Consider the following 15,261-nt stretch of genomic DNA (forward strand, 5'->3'; position numbering starts at 1 on the left):
TCCTGCTCCAGGTATTACAAAGGGGTTAGAAAGGAAAGATCAGACATGGTCAGGAAAAACTGTAAGAAGGAACTCAAACCAGAAATAACGAATCAATCAGACCCCAGAAAGCAAGAACTTGGCAGCATACAAATGAATGAGAGTGGACACCTCAAAATTGATAAGCACATTCTGTATTCGTTTCATTACAGATATACAAAGCCAGGGAATAAAGGTTGCCTTGACTCACCTATAAAAGGTCATCATGCATCCTGTGATTGTCATATTCATTGGTACCTGAGCAGACATTCGGCCAATCAGAATCATTTTTTCACCGGTATCTGGGTGAAACGCAGAATCGTAGACATACTTTGCTCTCCATAGCTCATCTTCTGTCAGACCCGGGGCCACGATACCTTGTCTTCAATTAAATAAAATGGTGTCATCAACAAGTCTACCATGTGTCCATGGTTAATATGTAGCACTAATTAAGGACTGCCCTGCTCCCATCACTAGAGCACACTTGTGCAGTAGTGGTGAACTCTGCTCCTCAACGCCTGCATTTTGATAGGGCCATCACCCATGAGAGAGATTGTATAGAATCACTCTGGCTTATGGCCATCTGACATGCTCATCTAGCAAGGTTCATTTATAGTATGTGAGGATCCTCACATGCAGGGGATGAGGGAAGGTTTGGTACTGGCATAGGGGATGGAATTATTATTGCAACAAAATAAAATGTCATATGAGGTGAATTCTGAATCACATTTCTATGGTGGTAAAAAGGGCGCTTCTTAAACTATGCCAGTTACGGAAGACAAGGGAGTCTTCTTCACTGCTATTCAGGCTGTTGTCCTCTCTTTATTTGATTATTGCAATGCTGTGCTGGTCGATTTGCCTGGGAAGGGTTTACAAAGTCTACAGACCTTGCAAAACATGGTGGTGAGAGTAAGTGCAAAACCTTTGCTGTTTTACCCACACTGACTTCCAGTAAAGGAAAGGATCCATTTCAAGGTTATGACATTGACGTTTAGGGTAATCAGAGAATCCAGAGTAACATAACTAGTGGCTTTGGTTGGGGATTATGTTCCCAACTGATGTTTACGCTCTGCGCAGAAGCTCCGATGTATGTGCAATCAGTCAGTGAGATTCACACAGCAGTTTGCAAAGAGGGCCTTTTCTGTGATAGGACCTGTTATTTGCAATTCTGCCCCGCTGGACATCAACTTATGAGTCTCTGCATTATTTGATTATGGTAGAGGGATATTTTATAAATTTTACTAATTTTTATTGTTGATTTTTTTTTTGTTTTATATTTTATTATGTGATTTTAATTGTTGTATACCATGCCAGCCAGGTTACACTTTAGTGCTGCAGTACATAAGAATTTGAAAAAAATAAATAACTTCTAAAGTGCCCTGCAGAACATCTCTCGGATAACTTCCTCTTGGCCTAAGAATTAAATGCATGGCACACAGAGATTAATACAAATAAGGGAGATTTCAGATTTGCTTATTTTGAGATGAAAATCCATCTCTTGTTATTTTTACTGCAAGTAATGTCCTAACAGGAAATATGTTTAATTATATTAGGATATAGATTAAGAAGCAAAGAATAATTTGCTTGTGTTAGTGACAGAGCTGCAGAATTGATTTGCAATCTTTTAGTTTTAAAGTTTCATTTATTAAACTTTTAGCTTGATGACAGTAGAAAAAATAACTTTGCTAGTGAAGTTTTTACCATCACTTCCATCTGACTGCAGTACTCCTTCAGGAGCTTAGAGGAGGCCACTTACTAATGAACACCAACCCAAAATAAGCTGATCCAGTCCTGGATTTTGCCCTATTTCATGCAATGGAGCTGTACCTCTGATTTCCCCCAAGAAACACATGGAATTACATTGCCTGCATGCAATGGAGCAAAGCCGGCGCTGAAGCAACCTCTCTGGGCTGGCCGGACACACTGCAAGGAGTTCCGACGCGACTGCCACGCACAATGTGCTGCTGCCTTACCTATAACTGTGCACTATCTGTCTAGCATGTTCCAACTGTTCATTTGGCAAGAGGATATTCCTGGGGTCGGTCACGGTAAAGAAATGCTTGGCTCTTCCCAGAAAAGTGCTCTGATCCCAACGGGGTTCCTTGATGTTAATGTTTGAGGGGATTGTTGTGGACATTTTCAGGAACTCTGAAAGAGAAGAGAGAGACAAAGAAAACAGGTAACTTGATCTTATGAACCTTCCCCTCTGCTAACAGAAAGCAAAATCTGCAGAGTCTGCATTTCAATCTGGCCCTTCAGCACAGTGAACTCTGAACGCACGGCATCCCTTTTTTATATAACCGCTGCTTCACATTCTGAGCAGGCTCAAAGCTCTGCGTTTCAACAAGCACCAATTAATGCTTTAAGTCATTCATGTGAAGTCTGAAAGCAAAAGAAAAAACTACTGCTGTTTCCTGAACTCTAAATCATCACTGGAAATAAATGGTTAAGGAAAGGATACCTCAGATAAAGCACTAGCTATTTTTATTACTCAGAGCTCTACGGGAGAGAGAGTGTGAAGGAAGAGGAGGTGGGGACGCTTTTAAAGGACGGACACATTCAAATGACTTCCGGCCATTGGCTCTGTCAGTCTGTGGGTGGATACAGACAGCGGTCCCTTCACTGGCAGCTCTGTAGGCAGGTGGAAATGCAGAAATGTGCCCCGGGTGTTCTTCAGTTAATTCTCGGTTCATTTCCAGGCACTCCACCCCCCACCAACACCTGGTTTTGTTGAAATATCTTTTTACTGAAATGCCAAAGAGCACCATTTGATACAACAGAAGATGAATCCTGCTTTTCTGCGGTATCCTTTATGACTGCATGTGAAATCAGGGACTTAGAAAGAATTCATTGTTTTGGTTTTTTTTTTAATGTTTGCTGCACCGTGCAAAATACAAAGGTAGAAGAGATATGCATTTCCAAAGCCGATATATTCTGATCACCAAACTGAAAATAAAATGCTTTTTTCTACCTTTGTTGTCTATACATGGGGAGGACCATCTGATGATTACCCTCCCTCTAGGCAGGTCCGACATCACACACATTTTTACCCACATAAAAGAGGCTGCATGCCTGAGGAAGGAAAAAGAGCGCACGCGGCTCGCATTATCGACTCTCTGCATGGTACTTTCTATGGAAAAAAAAATTATCCGTAGAAGCCTCAGGTGCAAATGGTCTGAAACAATTTGATTAATGAGCTCAGATGCAGGAAAGTGGCTTACAGCAGAAGCGGCGTCACGATACCCGTCTGGAGAAAGACGACCCACGGAACGTCTGCTCGCGATTCACTGGAGGACTCTCAATTTCCTGCCGCAACAAAACATGAAAAAAAGGAGTAAGAAACTCTTCAGAAATCACATCTGGTGGCGACACCTTTTAGGCTCCAAGACCCGGGGCAGGGCTAAAGCAACAGCGTGAATAGCAAACATACATTTTGGAAGGACAGAAAACATGACCGAGGCAGAACATAAACCATTTTACAGAGCAAACCTCCAGCAAAGTCTTCCTGATCACAAGTGACAAACTGTAACTTTATGTACCCTTTTGCTTTTGACTTGGGCTATGACACATCCTGCTCTGTGAAGGAACTCAAGAGAGAAAGCACGGACACAATTTCTACGAGCAGACTTTTAACAGTGACTTACTTTGCTGGATGGACACCTCAAAAATCCATGTTCTGAGCTGCAATATCCTGTAAAGGCTCTTCTTATTACTAAGTGATCTTTGCTGTAATAGGCCCTGATATAATAAGGCTCCCCCCTCCACTATTTTGTGACTATGAGAGAAAAGCTGAGTAAATCAGGCCCTTACTGCTTTAGACTTGCTGGGAAAGTCCCAGATCCACGTATATTACAATCGAGATGAAGGAGTTGGAAAGAGAAGGGTAAGTCACGGTTCGAGGTCGTACGGTAGAAGTGCAGAGATGGAATACCACTTTCTAATCCCCGATGTGTTTAGATTATGCTTCCTCTAGCCACTTGAATCACAATTAGGAATTTCAACCCCAGGAGTTCTTATGAGTCCCTCTAGTACTGGATTAGAGAATTATAAAAAAAATGTACCTTAAAAAAAAAAAAAAAAAAAAAAAAGATACACATTGAAATGCACAACTTTGACTGCTGACAACAATTCGGCTGTGATTCGTATCATGGAGCACAAAGAAACATATGCAGAAACCTGAGGGCACCAACGAAATACAACTTGCTTGCACATCCAATCAGGTTGGGCCTTGCCACATATTTCCGAGCAAAGCACGAGGAGAAACGTACAAGTTACCCTATAAATAGGACATTGCCATATACCGGCCTTGGGGCCTGATTTGGACATTGCTTGGTTCTTACAATACACTTTAAGAAGGCACGGTCCAGAAACCTGTCTCTTCCGTGCTGCTCATCTAGTTTAACACCTTTTGAAGAAGGTTCACATGAAATGAAGTCAGCGGGCACGAAACATGACGGGCAGTTCCCACATGAACAGGGAAATAATATAATGTCATTCACCCAAGGATCCAACATCTTGGGCAACAGGATAAATTAACTCCAAAATTACTGAGGAGGAAAAACCTCTGGCTGGACCTAAAGTTTGGAATTCGCTACCCCTTGATATTTGAACAGAGGCAAACATAAATAGATTCAAGAAACAGATAAAAACGTGGTTATTTGAACAGGTTTTTACTCAAGCAAATTAATACCTAAACCCGGTTTCTCCCTATATGAACCCTTACCTATCCTATGTAAATTTTATTACAAAAAATAAGTAAGAGGCAGTTTTTAGTTACTCAATTAGTGTTATTTAATTTTAGTTTTATGGATAAGTAATTTTATTAGATTTTAAGGTTTTATGCAATTTTGTTTTATATTTAACTAAGTATATATTTTATTATGTTTTATTTATTTATTTTTTATTTATTTATTTAAGGATTTTTATATACCGCGGTTCGTTAGCAAACATCACCTCGGTTTTAACGTAAGAGGGATGATTTATATGTTAATGAATGCTGAATTTTATTTATTGTAAACCGACATGAAATCAATATGAATGTCGGTATATAAAATTGCCTAAATAAATAAATATAAAGGGTTAAGTGCCTTGAGGCCGTCCTCTAAATACAAGCCGGGGGGGCGTTTAAACATTTTTTTTTTCGTTTATCCTCAAGGGGCAGTTTGCCAAACAAAAAGAAGAGAGAACACATTATGGGTAAGTCACATAAAGCTCTCCCGAATCAAATCCTAAGTCAGAACATGTTTGTGGCAGTAAGATAAAGCCGTCCTTCGCACACAGCTTAGCAAACAAGTTTGGAAGGGGTTTTCTTCTCTAGGAAAAGAGGCAGTTTGATAACATAAATAAAACCAAAGCCAAGAAATTTTTAGGTTCTCAGTCTAGCAGGATTCAGATCTGTAAATGCTGTGGGAGGTGTCAAAGCGTGCAGACACCCTGGGAAAGATGCTGGATTAGGAGCTTGGAAATCCACAAACAAAGCGAGAAAGAGTTTCACAAGTGCAAATCTCCGAGATTAATAGGACTGAAATCCCCAGGACAAGCAGGCGACCTGGAGCGATCCCGCAAGCTTCACCAGGCACTCACACCTACAAGCTGCTCGGCCCATGGTAGCACTTGGGATCTGTACCTGGGGTTTTTTTTGACCTGCCAGTTTCCTGTTGCTCCTTGGGTTTCCAGTTGGAAACAGGGCTGACATCTGGTTCCAGGAGCCTTCGTTCACAACTACCCAGGGATTTTCTTCCGCCTAGCTCTACATCACCTTTCACTTTCCTTTACCTGATTCCAGTTTATTAACGTCCGAACTGGGAGGGAAAGGGAACCACCAGCAATGTCAGTGATGAGGAGGAGTGATCGGCAAGTTGGAGAGAGGCTGCAGCAGGGGAGGGAGGGGGACCAGCTGCCACAGAACAGCCACGAATGAGGGGATAGAAGGGACAGGACGTATTCGGTGGCACCTGATGGCAGAATATCCAGACAGATACATCTGTAAGGCAGACGGAAATCTCAAAAGGAAGACCTGGCAGAACCAAGAAGTTAGAGATGCAGTGAGGCCTACCAGTCTCTCCTAGCTCTCAACCTACTTCAAACATTGGAGAATACAAGATATAATGTTTTTAAAAGACATGAAATAAAAACTAAATAAGTTAATGCTGCCAGAAACATGAAAAGCTGCTTAGCAGCAAAATATTATTTGATATCGAATTCTGTTGTTAGCTAATCAAAGTGCAATTCATTGGGAATTAGCCACGCAGATGTCCCCGTAACAGATCAACGCCGTTTCTCATCAAGACAGGAGAACTGAAGCCCAAAGAAAGCGCAGATGGGCATTTTGTGTAAAATCATTTCCATCTGTATTTTTTTTGGTGTGGGGGGGGGGGGGGTTTGGCCACAAAATGTCGGTAGCCAACGGCTGCAAGAAACCTGAAACTAAGGCACATGAATTTGGTAGCACGAAGGAGCACAGCGCTGTTTCCTACTACTTCATTATCAATTTAGCAGAATTATTTATATACGGGCATGTGGGGGACACAGCATGCCACATCCCATGGTGTGACACTAAATCTGAAATCAGCTACTGTCGTTCAGTGCTTGGTGACAAAGAGACGCCAAGGAATCTCGCGGAGGAGGGGCAGTGGTAGCCAGGTCACAGCAGACTGCATTTTATAACGCTTCTCCCTCTTCCAAACCAGAAAAAAACAAAACCTAATGATCCATTTCTCAAGCAACAAAAGTTTAAGCAAAAGTAGTCCAGAAATGCTGCAGAGGGCACAATGTGAAATGCTCATGGCGCAGGCTTCCGCACAAATATCTGCGAAATGACTTCCCGAGAAGGGCAACGGTGCATTCAAGAAATGATGAAAACCATCGCCAAAGAGCAAACTAGAGCTGGGATGGGTGGATCGCCCAAGAGCTTTCATGTTGCTTGTGCCCATCAGCTCACTCGTTGACCCCTCCAAAAGCCGCTGCTACATTACGAGACACATCTCGCTGGCTGGATACTGGAGGGCCACGCGCCTGGACATCGTTTGCTCCCTGGCATCGGACAAAAAAGGGATGGTTTCCACCATCCATCAACGAGATGTGCTCCTGCCGGCTTTCACTGCAGACCTTTCAAGCAGCTCTTTTCAAGTTCCTTGTTTGGAGGCTTTTTGTACTCATTGGATTCAGCTTGATCACCCATCACTGGACCTGGCACCAGCTCTGAGCTTCCTGCCACTTCACTTCGCCAGGGCTGTGCCATTGTGCAGGAGAGGAGCAGCAGGCAGAGTTCACATCTCGACGCCACTCCTTGGGACCTTGGGCAGGCAATTCACTTCTTGTTCTATTGCCTGAGCTACAAACTTATTGCCTCAGTTACTAAGCTTTTTTTTTTCCCCCCATAGACAGAGAATGGTGGAAAAGCTTTAGTAAATGAGGGCCTTGCATTGTAAGCCCTCTGGGGCAGGGACCTATTTAATGTACCTAAATTAGAACTCACCAGGGGCTCAGGTTTGGAAAGGTGAGTAAATAAATCCAACATCTAAATCCAGAAAGCTAGCCTTCCACAGTTTAATGAGGAGGATTCCTATGTTAGATTTCCAACAGATACATTAAAATTTCAGGATTTGCTGACCCACGGATTAACTTCTTTTTGATTACCAGGCATTAACCTCTCCTCACAAGATGTATAAGCTCATCTCTGTTCTTTCACTGCAAATGCCACATCCTAAACACTGGTGAACACTCAGACTGGGAACGAAGTGCCCAGTTTGCAAAAACACATGGAAGTCAAACAATTTTGGATCCCTTACATAAATTAATCATACAAGCTTTAAATGACTAAATAAACATTTTTATCTGCTAATTGTAACCAGTTGCGCTGGCCAAATTTCTTGGGTCCTAACATGCCTATATATGAAGACACGGCCCCCGGCAGATGTGCACGTCCCCTCAACATCCTCGGGATAGAGCGCTGTGGGTAGGAGTGAAAGGGGAGCACTGCTCCTTGTGTGCGGTATTGTGAAGGAAGGAAGTGTGATATGAATAGTGCAAGTTATTTATTTATTTATTTATTTATTTATATATCCTTATATACCGACTTTCAAGTTCATTTCAAGGCGGTTTACAATAAAATTGAGTTGCAGTAGCAAAACTCAAGTAAATACACAAACAAGTTGTGTTGGGTCCTTCCTTGTGTATTCTAAAATCCCTCCCAGACCTGACTTACCATGTGCTCTCACCTTCCATCCCAATATATATATATTTTTAGGGTGGGGGGAGTGTTGGAGTTTATGGCGCGAGCATTTCTTCCCTGGCAAGTATACATCCTCTTACTTCTCTCTCCCTACCCAATGCAGTCCTCCAACACACCTTGCAGTCCTCTTACTCTCCTCCCTTCCATCCCCATCTGCAGCCCTCTCCCTCCCTTCCTCTCATTCTCTTCCCATCCTCCAACCCTCTCACTCTCTTCTCTGGGACCAAAGATGCTTCTGGCCACTTGCCCTGTGCTCCCCAGGCCCCAATGAGGAAAGTAAAGATACTTCAGTGCCTTTTGCTCCCCAGCCCAGAAAACCTACGCACCTCAGACGAGTGGGGCTGGTGCATTCCTGAAACCCTGAGATAATGGCCAGTCCCTCTTATTTATTTCTTTATTCATATTCCACTTTTTTCAGGCACTTCAAAGTGGTCTGAATTCAGGTACTGAAGGCATTTCCCTCTTCCTAAAGGGATCACAACCCAAGGCCAGGGAGGTTGAAGTGACGAATCCAAGGTCAGAGGGTGCGGCAGTGGGAGCTGAACCCTGGCTCTCTCACTTTCAGTTTAGAAGAGCAATATTTCCTGTGGCCGAGAAGTATAACCTTCTGAAATCCCTCACCACAGGTTTTCTACTGCCAGCTCCTACCAACATGTGCAACATTTAAGGAGGGAGCCTGCAAGATTGGAAGACGAGTCTCCTGTGTACTGCAATCTGACCAGTGGCTTATTACAGGATGAAGAGCAAGACTTGTTTTGATTTCACTAGAAAGTCTAAACTACAGGTCCCAGCATGCAATGGGGCCAAACCACAACTGGCTCAGCCTATCCCTGATAACCTGAGGCCATTTGGAAACCTTGTGAGTCTATCTCCCTCTTTTTAAGGCTCCTGCCAAGCCTTCAGTCCGGCCACACTGGCACCGCTCCCCGGGCTGGGAGAAGGACACACACTCCCTCACCACAGGAAGGGCCTTTGTATCACTGCAGATGTGATGTCAGCCCCATAGTGCATTACAAAAAAAAAAAAATAATCAGCTTTTCCATGGGGTGGGGGTTTTTTTTGGGAAAGCAACACCAGGAAACCTATTCTCCGTTAGTTTCATAATACCAGCTAGCTTAATTCTGCTTTGGTGCCTGGATTAATGAGCCTCTGTTTCCGCATGGTTAATACTGTACTCACCAGAAACCTATAAAGAACAAAGTCCAAAGAGTTACTGTAAGCCAAACAGCGGCTTCAACAGCCAAAGACTTTGCACTCTGTTAGTGAAAGTCACAGGCTTAGGAGTTACCATCCAAAGCTAAACTGTAAGTCGGCAGGGACAGGAGGACATGCACTCAGCTTCCAGCTTCTGTTTCTTGGGTCAGCAGGAGCTGGGGGTGCTGCAGAGGCAGTGCTCACCGTCCCTGCAGGGAGGTTCAGCTACTGCGCAACAGCGGTGCCTACGGGTGGGATTCGGAGCGTACGCGCGCACACACACTCCAGTCACTTCCTCAGCTGGGTTATAACAGGGAGAAGTCACCTCAGCAGCAAGTTCCGACTGATAAAGACAGAAAACCTGACAGGTTAAAAAAAACAAAAATCAAATAATTGGTGCAAATTTTCCATAACAACTTATTATGTCTTCTTAAATATAAATCTCTAACCAATTTACAGGCCAATGCAAAAAGATGTGCAATAAATGGGCACTTGTATTCCTAACGCGGGCACAGCGCGTCTCCTGGGCACCCGATGCAATATTTAAATGAGCTGCTGCATTAAAAAGGACACAATAGGAAAGAATTGTGCGTCCCTAGCGCTCAAATACATCGGGCTCCCACAATTGCAATGGACACTCAATACGAGGGTGTTTTATCCCACTTCTGGCCAATTTTGCCCAATATACACACGCAATGTGCATGCACAATAGCAAGGGGTGAAATCGGCCTGGAGCGCGTCTATAGTGCATCCAGAATTTTTATTTTTCATCAAGCCATTACACTCTACCTTTATTCTTAAACACTGAAAGCAGTAGATATGTATTGCAACAATACCATTAGGAGGAACCACAGAGGACAGCAATTTTTTAAATTTTGCCTGTGCCCTTGACTCGCAGATTGACAACGCCAGCTCCGGGGCTCAGTTTAAATTTGCTGAATTAAAATGTGTGCATTGGGCGCCCAGTGATTTTCTGCATTTGGGGGAGGGGGTAATAATTAGTAGCCTCATCTACATGGAATTACATGTAATGAGCGCTATGGGCACATTTTGGACATACTAATCTCCTTATTGCTTTGGGTGCTAGTGTAGTGTGATCAAAATTAGAGAAATTAGGGAAGCTAACCAAATTGGTAGTGCAGTAATAATGGGAGATTTCAATTACCCCAATATTGACTGGGTAAATGTATCATCGGGACACGCTAGAGAGATTAAGTTCCTGGGTGAAATAAACGACAGTTTTATAGAGCAATTGGTTCAGGAACAGAGAAGAGAGGGAGCAATTTTAGATCTAAATCTCAGTGGAGCACAGAATTTGGTGCGAGAGGTAACAGGGCTGGGGCTGCTTGGCAATATCAAATTTGAATTAATGACTGGAAGGGGGACAGTAAGCAAATCCATGGCTCTCGTGCTAAACTTTCAAAAGGGAAACTTTGATAAAATGAGAAAAATAATGAGAAAAAAACTGAAAGGAGCAGCTACAAAGGTAAAAAGTGTGCAACAGGCGTGGTCATTGTTAAAAAAATAGCATCCTAGAAGCACAGTCTAGATGTATTCCACACATTAAGAAAGGTGGAAAGAAGGCAAAATGATTACCGGCATGGTTAAAAGGGGAGGTAAAAGAAGCTATTTTAGCCAAAAGATCTTCATTCAAAAATTGGAAGAAGGATCCAACAGAAGAAAATAGGATAATGCATAAGCGTTGGCAAGTTAAAAGTAAGACAATGATAAGACAGGCTAAGAGAGAATTTGAAAAAAAGTTGGCCATAGAGGCAAAACTCACAGTAAAAACTCACAGAAAGCCTGTGAGAGAGTCAATTGGACCCTTAGATGATTGAGGGGTTAAAGGGGCACTTAGAGAAGATAAGGCCATCAGGCAAAAATTAAATGATTTCTTTGCTTCGGTGTTTACTGAAGAGTATGTTGGGGAGATACCAGTTCCAGAGAAGGTTTTCATGGGTAATGATTCAGATGGACTGAATCAAATCACGGTGAACCTAGAAGATGTGGTAGGCCTGATTGACAAACTGAAGAGTAGTAAATCACCTAGACTGGATGGTATACACCCCAGAGTTCTGAAGAAAGTCAAACATGAAATTATTAATAAAAATTTGTAACCTATCATTAAAATCATCCATTGTACCTGAAGACTGGGTGGCTAATGTAACCCCAGTATTTAAAAAGGGCTCCAGAGGCAATCCAGGAAACTACAGACCAGTTAGCCTGACTTCGATGCCAGGAAAAATAGTGAAAAGTGTTCTAAATATCAAAATCACATAACATATAGAAAGACATGGTTTAATGGAACAAAGTCAGCATGGCTTTACCCAAGGCAAGTCCTGCCTCACAAATCTGCTTCACGTTTTTGAGGGAGTTACTAAACATGTAGATAAAGGTGAACCGGTAGATGTAGTGTATTTGGATTTTCAGAAGGCATTTGACAAAGTTCCTCATGAGAGGCTTCTAGGAAAAGTAAAAAGTCATGGGATAGGTGGCGTTGTCCTTTCGTGGATTACAAACTGGCTAAAAGACAGGAAACAGAGAGTAGGATTAAATGGATAATTTTTTCAGTGGAAGGGAGTGGACAGTGGAGTGCCTCAGGGATCTGTATTGGGACCCATACTTTTCAATATATTTATAAATGATCTGGAAAGAAATACGACAAGTGAGGTAATCAAATTTGCAGATGATACAAAATTGTTCAGAGTAGTTAAATCACAAGCAGATTGTGATAAATTGCAAAAAGACCTTGTGAGACTGGAAAATTGGGCATTGAAATGACAGATGAAATTTAATGTGGATAAGTGCAAGGTGATGCATATAGGGAAAAATAACCCATGCTATAATTACACAATGTTGGGTTCCATATTAGGTGCTACCACCCAAGAAAGAGATCTAGGCGTCATAGTGGATAACACATTGAAATCGTCGGTGCAGTGTGCTGCGGCAGTCAAAAAAGCAAACAGAATGTTGGGAATTATTAGAAAAGGAATGATGAATAAAACGGAAAATGTCATAATGCCTCTGTATCGCTCCATGGTGAGACCGCACCTTGAATACTGTGTACAATTCTGGTCGCCGCATCTCAAAAAAGATATAATTGCGATGGAGAAGATACAGAGAAGGGCGACCAAAATGATAGGGGGAATGGAACAGCTCCCCTATGAGGAAAGACTAAAGAGGTTAGGGCTGTTCAGCTTGGAGAAGAGACGGCTGAGGGGGGATATGATAGAGGTGTTTAAAATCATGAGAGATCATGTTCTTATGTTCTTAAAACGCGCATCCAACCACGAGTAAACTTGTGTGCTAGGCTGGGCACACTTTATTGCATTGGCCCCTTAGAAAGCTAAAACAAGGGTCGGTGGGCCTGGCCAGTAGTTATGGTTGCAGTGAGGCAAATCATGCTACAGAGGATCTGAGAGCAGAAACCTCTATCCCAATCCCTTAGCCAACTGGGTCTGGGTACACCGAGGAGGTGGTGCACCCCAGCCTGCGGAGGGAGGGAAGGCAGACAGCATTCGCTTCACTGGCCACTTACCAGAGTCCTGCCTGGGGCATCCACCCAGGGTAGGAGAAAAGTCAGGGTAAAAATGTGCCAGAAACCGCCCAAGCACTGCAGACCCCGTGCTCTCCTGCGCCAGCTGGGCAGCAGATGTGCCAGGAGATATTTCACCACATCCCACAACCCTGCAGATAGTAATGGTTTGTACAAGTGTGGAGCAAAAGTTCAGTGGTGCTGCCTTGGGTGCCTGGCTCTGCACAGCCTTTCCTGGCCTCTTCTCACAGGGGGATGAGTGCAGGTTACGAATGCAACGAGACACCGAGGCCCAGGTAACAAAGAATAAAGGAAGAAAAGCCTCAAAAGCGATCGGTACGACCCCCTCGCTCTCGGGCTCTGTATACATCGCACGCCTGCCGTGTTTATCTTTCACTGCAATGCTGTTTTGCTAAAGCGGTTTACAAACATTGGGAAAGTAACTATAATCGCTGTTGAGCAAAGCGTTTGCTCTTTAAATTCATTTGCCACCATTTTAGGTGCCGAAACGTGGCTCTGCCACCCCCCCTCCCCGGTAGCCAGCACAGCAGTGGCCTCCCCCGCCGGGGCCCCGAGGAGGGAGCGAGCCCCCGCAGGCAGGGGCACCGGAGAGGGGGGGGGGGGGCAGCTCTCTGGGAAACCGCAGCCCAGCCCCCTCCCTCCTCCCGCAGCCATCTTCCGTGCAACTTCAGGCCCGATTTCATCATCGCAGGACTGCCGGCTCGGATCCCCGGAAATAGCGCGGCTGCCGGAGAGCAGGAACCATGCACCCCCCGCCCCCAGTCCAGCCGAGGCCGGGGCTGGGGCCCCCTTTCAGCCACACGTGGGACTCGGAGGCTCCGGCCGCCTCTGCATGCGGGAGGGGGGCGCGGGCACTGTCACCAGTCTGCACCCCCCCCCCCCTGCCCTCCATCCCCTCCAAAAAAAAAAAATTCCTAATGCAAGTACCCGAGCGGCTTCCGAGCGGTGAGCGGCTCCGGCTCCTGCAGCTGCAAACCTCGTGTCTCCTCAATGCCTGCCCGGGCTGCTACTGCAGCAGCTGCACCCCCCAGCGCTGCTGCCAGCTCTGACGTGCGGAAGGAAGGGGAACGGGGGGCCAGGGGGCGGAGCCGGGGGCTCTCCTGCCCCTGCCGCCAGCCTGACTGGGGGGGGGGGTTGCAGAGCCCAGGGCAAATCATTCAGAGAGACATCTCCCGAAATGAGAATGGGAGAGAGAGAGGGCTGTGGGACAGGTGCGCTCAGGCCCAGATTTAGGCATAGACAACATAGGCGACTGCTTAGGGCACCCACATTTTGAAGGGGACAAATATCAAAGACAAGCCTGCCTGCTATAGGACCATGTGCTGCCATGGGGCATTGCCTGCAAGTGCCAGATCTGGCCCTGAGTGGGGCCCCCCCTGAGATGATAAACCAGGGGGGGGGGGGAGGGGTTTGCCACTGGCAGCAACAAACAGAACCCAGGGCAATCCCCTACTCCCTCACCTTCAGGATGGCTCTCCCGCTCACTGCCACTTATAGCATTTTATGCTACTAAAATGATTGATGGTAAAGTGGAGCGCACTGTTAACCCGCGTTTGGACGCGCGTTTTCGATGCACTAGCTTTACCCCTTATTCAGTAAGGGGTAATAGCATGTCGAAAACGCATGGCCAACGCCCCCGAAACTAATAGCACCCACAACATGCAAATGCGTGTTGATGTCCCTATTAGTTATTCCCGCACAATTCAGTAAGTAAAATGTGCAGCCAAGCCACATATTTTACTCTAAGAAATTAGCGCCTACCCAAAGGTAGCCGTTAATTTCCGCCGGCACTGGGAAAGTGCACAAAAAAGCAGTAAAAACTGCTTTTCTGTGCACCCTCCGACTTAATATCATGGCGATATTAAGTCGGAGGTCCAAAAAGTTAAAAATAATTAAAAAAAAAATTTTAAATCGGCCCATTGCTCGCGGGTTGAAAACCGGACGCTCAATTTTGCCGGCGTCCGGTTTCCGAACCCACGGCTGTCAGCGGGTTTGAGAACCGACGCCGGCAAAATTGAGCGTCGGCCATCAAACCCGCTGACAGCCGCCGCTCCTGTCAAAAAAGAGGCGCTAGGGACGCAGCTGGTGTCCCTAGCGCCTCTTTTTACTGCAGGCCCTCATTTGCATGCGGGCCGATACTAAATCGCCCGCACTCCCGCGACTTTTACTGTATCGGCCCGAGAGTGAGGAGCTGTTTTACTAAAGGACGGGAAGAAAGAGAGGGCCTGGATAGGCCTGGGCAGAGACTGAGCAGCTAAAA

At 44.9% G+C, this 15,261-nt stretch overlaps 1 protein-coding gene across 5 annotated transcripts in view; it reads right to left on the reverse strand.

The window, feature by feature from the left end:
- The window catches only part of SFXN1 (sideroflexin 1), a 267,010-nt gene that overhangs the window by 18,629 nt on the left and 233,120 nt on the right, over positions 1-15,261 (reverse strand). Inside the window, exons 1-4 of one of the 5 annotated variants that reach the window (XM_029583523.1) lie at positions 13,929-14,049; positions 3,240-3,324; positions 1,992-2,166; positions 230-400 (exon numbers count right to left, since the gene is read on the reverse strand). In XM_029583523.1, the coding sequence (XP_029439383.1) occupies positions 230-400; positions 1,992-2,155 (335 nt within the window). In that variant the 5' untranslated portion in view covers positions 2,156-2,166; positions 3,240-3,324; positions 13,929-14,049. Of the gene's footprint in view, positions 1-229; positions 401-1,991; positions 2,167-2,479; positions 2,544-3,239; positions 3,325-13,928; positions 14,050-15,261 lie in introns of those variants that run through there. The other 4 variants (XM_029583524.1, XM_029583527.1, XM_029583526.1 and 1 more) reach the window with 4 other exon arrangements.

The sequence above is a fragment of the Rhinatrema bivittatum genome, chromosome 18 (genome assembly GCF_901001135.1).
Source record: "Rhinatrema bivittatum chromosome 18, aRhiBiv1.1, whole genome shotgun sequence".
Classification (NCBI taxonomy): domain Eukaryota; kingdom Metazoa; phylum Chordata; class Amphibia; order Gymnophiona; family Rhinatrematidae; genus Rhinatrema; species Rhinatrema bivittatum.